Source organism: Notothenia coriiceps, unplaced genomic scaffold (assembly GCF_000735185.1).
Source record: "Notothenia coriiceps isolate Sejong01 unplaced genomic scaffold, NC01 NC01_scaffold00026785, whole genome shotgun sequence".
Classification (NCBI taxonomy): Eukaryota; Metazoa; Chordata; class Actinopteri; order Perciformes; family Nototheniidae; genus Notothenia; species Notothenia coriiceps.
In genome coordinates this window covers 1-5,655 of record NW_011359486.1, presented here as the reverse complement: position 1 = coordinate 5,655, position 5,655 = coordinate 1, and the positions used below count along the sequence as shown (strand labels likewise).

The 5,655-nt window shown below is 43.3% G+C and overlaps 1 protein-coding gene across 2 annotated transcripts; it reads left to right on the top strand.

Moving 5' to 3' along the window:
• Window positions 1-990: 990 nt before the first annotated feature.
• On the top strand, window positions 991-5,649 carry LOC104957334 (neuronal pentraxin-1-like). 2 transcript variants are annotated; one of them, XR_799659.1, is made up of 6 exons: window positions 991-1,484; window positions 1,788-1,995; window positions 3,132-3,373; window positions 4,102-4,281; window positions 5,120-5,428; window positions 5,550-5,649. XR_799659.1 is itself a non-coding variant. In XM_010784954.1 (5 exons), the coding sequence occupies exons 1-5, from the start codon at window positions 1,056-1,058 to the stop codon at window positions 5,339-5,341; spliced, it is 1,281 nt and encodes a 426-aa protein (XP_010783256.1). In that variant the 5' UTR covers window positions 991-1,055; the 3' UTR covers window positions 5,342-5,649. The 2 variants fall into 2 exon arrangements, 1 of the variants encoding a protein (XP_010783256.1); XM_010784954.1 differs by having other exon boundaries at window positions 5,120-5,649.
• The last annotated feature ends 6 nt before the right edge of the window (window positions 5,650-5,655 follow it).

Genomic DNA, 5,655 nt, shown 5'->3' with positions numbered 1-5,655 from the left:
CATAGGCGAGACATCCTTCTCCTCTAGCTTCTCTTTATATACACACGGCTGAGTGGAATTTGGAACACCTGGGCAGAGGCGGAGCCAGGGAGACAGAAAAGAAAACAAGGAGGGGAGCACTTAACACATATCTACACAAACATCCACTCGAAGTCAACAATTTTTCTGAAGAATGTGCTGACATGGGGGTTTAAATTGCCATGCCTCTTTTTGGCTTTCGAGCCCGTCTCAGGATTAATGCACAGGAAGCACCTGAAAACACTAAGCCAAGACAACAATTTAAATTTTACATATTTATATGTTGCATCGTTTATTTTAAGGCAGGCAGCGGTGCCCCTTTCAATTTAAGTAAAACCTGCACCAAAGAAAGAAATTAGTATTTAAAGCAAGAGCGATAAAAGCAAGAAAATCACTTAATTTGTTGTGTTATCAAAGAGGATGGTCTGAATACAGTATTTTACTATGAAATAATACAGTAACATGTTGTGAATGTAATCATTTATCCTGTACATTCACAGTAATTAACTGTGCCTGTATTGACTTCACTGTGAAATTCTAAATTACAGTATTATATTGTGAACATTACAGGTAAATACTGTAAAGTGGTAAAACAGTAATTTATTGTAAAATATTACAGCTAAATATTGTGAAATCATGGTAATATTTTATAGTGTATGTATTTAACTGACATCTCTCTGATTATTACTTAAAACATTTAAAGATGATTAATTGAGACAACTTTAAACGCCTGTCCCATCAATGAAAGAGCAAGGTGAAGGACATAATGACGTCATATCTGTCTACATCAGGTTTATTTGCCTTCACTACACAGCCACAGCGTATTCTCCTGCTACTGTAAAGTGGCTGCTGCGCAAACACTGCGGACGACCTTAAATAAGGTGCTGGACTGTGGGCAGAGCAGCCTTGCCTCTCCCTCCCTGCTGCGGTGTCTACGCTGCCTTATGTCCGCTATATAAAGTGCACACAGCCGGCAGAGCTCACAGCTCCAGTGGACAGTTCCGTGGTGCTGAACTCTCTCACACACTCTCTGCAACATGACTGGAACCATGAACGGATTCTCGTGGAAACTTTTTCTACTTTCTTGCCTGGTTGTTGTGCAGAGCTCGGCGCAAGACTTCGGACAGACGCAGTTTATTTGCACCTCGGTGCCCAAGGATATGGACTTGTGCGCGGCGACGATGCAGAACAGCGGACCGGCGGACGACCTGAAGACCACGGTCATGCAGCTGCGGGAGACCGTGCTGCAGCAGAAGGAGACCATCATGAACCAGAAGGAGACAATCAGGGAACTAACGTCCAAATTGAGCCGCTGCGAGAGCCAGAGCCTCCCGGCGGCGGGACCCGGCGGGAGGCGGCCCGGGGTGAAGAACACGATGGGGGATGTATCCCGGGGCACTACGGACACCCTGGCCCAGCTGGGGCAGACTTTACAGACGCTCAAACAGAGATTGGAGAATCTAGAGGTGAGGAGGGGAGCGAAAAGGGAATTAGATGACCCTCCTGGTAATTAATAGGAAAATAGGGTTGAGCCTCTAATTCACTGCTGCAATATTGTTTGCTTGGAGCCACATGTATTTTAGTGTTTAAATGACAGTCAGTGAGAAGCATTATGTAAAGTTAAGTCGCATTTTTGAGTAATTTGGCGCACATACAAACATAATCAGACTAGCTTCACAAAGAGTAAAAAGGACCATCTCTGATGGAGTTTAACTAAAGTATTCCCCGTGCCCCCTTTAACCCAGTGTGTCTCCCTGTGTCCGATGCAGCAGTACAGCCGAGGGAACAACACCGCGCAGGCGAACAGCCTCAAAGACCTGCTCCAGAACAAGATAGACGATATGGAGAAGCAGGTTCTGTCCCGGGTCAACACGATAGAGGAGACCAAACCGACCGTCAGGAACGAGACCGACCAGCGGAACAGAGTGGAGTCCACGCTTACCACTCTGCACCACCGCATCACAGACCTGGAGAAAGGTGCGTTTGGATTCTCAGGGCGAACGGATGTATTGCGCGCGTACAAAGCTTTCCAAACATTGAGGAGTTCTAAACAAGATCAGGTGTCATTTCATGGTTTTAAAACAGCAAGGACGTGTGAGAAATCAGTATTACAGCACCAGTCATGTCGACGCGTTCACTGTGCCGCATCTCGCTGCGCACAGTGTGAAGGAGGAGAGGAGAGCTGCAATGCTTTGCATATCTCAGGACCTGTTAGAGCTCATGCTTCGCTGAGTTTCTGTTTCCCAAAGCCCTAAACCTGAACACCCAGCTCCCCGCTGTACAGAGGTCAGAGCCGGCTGGAAAGTTTGCAGCAGGGCGCGCCTCTCACTGGCGCGTTTTGGACGGTCATTATATCGCGACTGGTACAGCGTCTCAACACTGATAGCAAATGGGCGAGAGACAGGGGAGATAGAGGCATACGACAGAAAATCATAGTCAGAAGGGTGTATCATATTTAATCCGGAGTATAGGTATTTTTACGATTTTGTAGGAAAAACAAAAACATTTTAGGGTTATAAGGTCTTTCGAATCTTTCCTCAACTGACATTACTTTAATCATATACATGCTATAATCTTAACCATGGTTTTACATACGTTAAAATATGTTCTCATTAACAAAGGTCTGCCCTCTCTGGTAGGGCTGCAATAATATCGTGTGTGGTTCAAAGTCATTTCCAATTTAAATAATGGACTAATTGTTTTGAGTCATTTTCTACTTAAATATGAATATGTAATGCTTTTCTTTGCTCCTAAATACCAGTAAATACCATTTTCTGGCAAACAATTTATCGATAAATCAAGAAAAGAATCTAACTTTTTTCTTTTCAGTATATATTGTAAACAAATCATTCATCAGTCATATGTAATCATTTTTAAATGATTTGGCTAATTAATTTAATATATACAAATGTGAATGGTTTGGACCAAATAGTCTCTGAGTAACTGAGAGAAAAGTAAAAAGTGTTACAACCGTCCCCAGTCTCCCTATAGAAATAACATAAGGTTGGTCACAGTGGAGCTGATTTGAACTATTGCTGAACAGAATAATCAAATATGGAAATGATATAGTTGCAGCCCTAATCTATAATACATTCCTGTCATCTCATCCACAGGTAAAGAAACCAGGCCCACAGATAAGTTTCAGCTCACCTTCCCCCTGAGAACCAACTACATGTACGCCAAAGCCAAGAGGAGCCTCCCTGAGATGTATTCCTTCAGCGTGTGTCTGTGGATCAAGTCCAACGCCTCCCCCGGGGTGGGGACGCCCTTCTCCTACGCAGTGCCGGGCCAGACCAACGAGCTGGTGCTGATTGAGTGGGGGAACAACCCCATGGAGATCCTCATCAATGACAAGGTATGGGAAAAGTGATCGTAAGAGAACAACATTATTTTATACATTTCTGCAGGATGTCGTTGTCGGGCTTTTTGCATTTACTTGTATCATGTTTGAGATGGAGATCGTTTTTGGAGACTGGATATAAAAATGAAGATGCTGGAACACTGGAACTAATGTCCTACAACACTGGATGTTTATTTTAAAGGCTAAGGGGCAAACAATGTCACTACAAAACAGAACACAGTCATTTCTGAAATCGTCCCTGCCATGCATATTTAACTCATCCTTACGACATATCTGCCAGTAGTCACAAAATGTCTGCACTCCAAAAGCAGAAGCAATACCCAAAGATTAAGAAGGACGTCCTTCACAATCTGGCTGATGTGACTTGGCAATGACCTAAGACCAAATGATTCCTAACATGAAAAGGACAAGTCAAATGTTTAAATATATAAATGTAGGTATATATTAATGGACATGGACAGTGCAACAATAGGAACAAGTTATAATACTTTGTGCTTCGATGACAGCTTCTCCTGTTCCAGAAATGGAAATGGGTTAAAAATAGGTGTTCATGTAGGTGAGGAACAGCGGGGAAATTTTTTCAAATGGGAAGTGATTCAGCAGGAAGAGGAGAAGGTGTGGAAGCGACAGGTTTTTCAGGCGGAGTGTGACTCTGCAACTAAAGTGTGAAAGAGACAATTGTTCACGAGAGACAAATATATGATTTTGTGTCTCTGCTGCAGGTTGCAAAGCTGCCGTTCCTCATCAACGACGGGAAATGGCATCACCTGTGCATCACGTGGACCACCCGGGACGGGATGTGGGAAGCCTTCCAGGACGGGGTGATGCGGGGAAGTGGAGAAAACCTGGCACCGTACCACCCCATCAAACCAGAGGGGGTGCTGGTCCTGGGACAAGAGCAGGTGAGAATTAATTTCCAAATCAGTGATTCTGCACAGTTATCTATTTCATTTAGGAATATTCATGAAGGAAATTAGATTGGTTGGAAATTGAAGAGGTGGCAAATTAAGGCTTTCCAATAAAATTAGTTTGTAATTTATCATCCCTGGATTGGCAAAAATAAATCATGATTTTGGCCTGCAGTTTGACGAGTAAACATTTTTAGATTTGACACAGGAAATTAGCTTGTTGCACTGTGGAAGAAATATCCAATATAAAGAGAGCATTTGGCCAATGACACTGCTTAGATAAATCCTCAATCCTCTCATGTGGTTTTATCCAAATCCACGTACATACACCTCTATACTGTAGACATTCCTACATGAGCAATTTGGGGTAAAAGGGGCCCTGCTTTGGGTTTCCCCCTTTCCTGTAGTGTGTTACATCGGATTGTGTGCATGTTAATGGTCTACAAAGGTGACAATCCCTGTGTTCACTCCAGAGGGAGTTTCTCTCCCACACACAATTGCCAAAGAGGTGCTGCAGTACAGGCAGTATGAGAAAAGTAAAGAGCTTTTTGAACATTAAAGCATGGAAACATGGTAAAGGCATAAAATACAAATATGAACCTGAAAATTAGCATAATAGGGCTCTTTATGTATTTATGTATACCCAAGGACATGACTGTAGGGTCTGGAAATAGAACAAATGATCCCCTGATTGGTAAATCTTTCATATGTGCTCAAATGCGCATCAATATCGGGGGGTTTTTCTGGATCAAAAGTTTTTCTCCAGTTCTCCGACCAGATAACACTTGAACTGTATCTTTGATGACTAACACTTGTCTGCGTTGCTCCACAGGACACGTTGGGCGGAGGCTTTGATGCGACGCAAGCTTATGTTGGTGAGCTAGCAAACCTAAATATCTGGAATAGGAAACTTTCCATCGCCGAGATCTACAACTTGGCGACCTGCAACAGCAAAGCACCGGCCGGCAACGTGTTCTCCTGGACGGAGAGCAACATCGAAATATTTGGCGGCGCGACCAAATGGACCTTCGAGCCGTGCCGTTCGCTCAACTGAACTGCAAGAGAGGCCTCTCTGTATTTCTGAGCTTTTGTCGTTCTTGTCTTCATTTGACGTTCGTTAGAGACTATTTCAGTTATATTGGTAAGCTTAAATCTGGGATTTCTATTATTCTTAGGTATTTATGTGCACTTTTCATCTTAAGGAAAAAAAAATCATCTTGGAAGCCTCGGTGAGAAGGTTTTGCTTCTCTTTCTTTTCTTAGGACTTCAGTTGAAAGCACACCTAAGCTTTTTCGTTTGGCTGACTTGGACTGGCAGCTGGCAATCTGCGCCTTATGTTCGGACAATTCACAATCCAAGAGAGGAATT

Coding starts and splice junctions, on each gene's coding strand:
- LOC104957334 (XM_010784954.1), top strand. CDS start 1,056: ATGACTGGAACCATGAACGGATTCTCGTGGAAACTTTTTCTACTTTCT. Junction 1,485..1,787: donor AGAGATTGGAGAATCTAGAG/GTGAGGAGGGGA, acceptor TGTCCGATGCAG/CAGTACAGCCGAGGGAACAA. Junction 1,996..3,131: donor CATCACAGACCTGGAGAAAG/GTGCGTTTGGAT, acceptor TCTCATCCACAG/GTAAAGAAACCAGGCCCACA.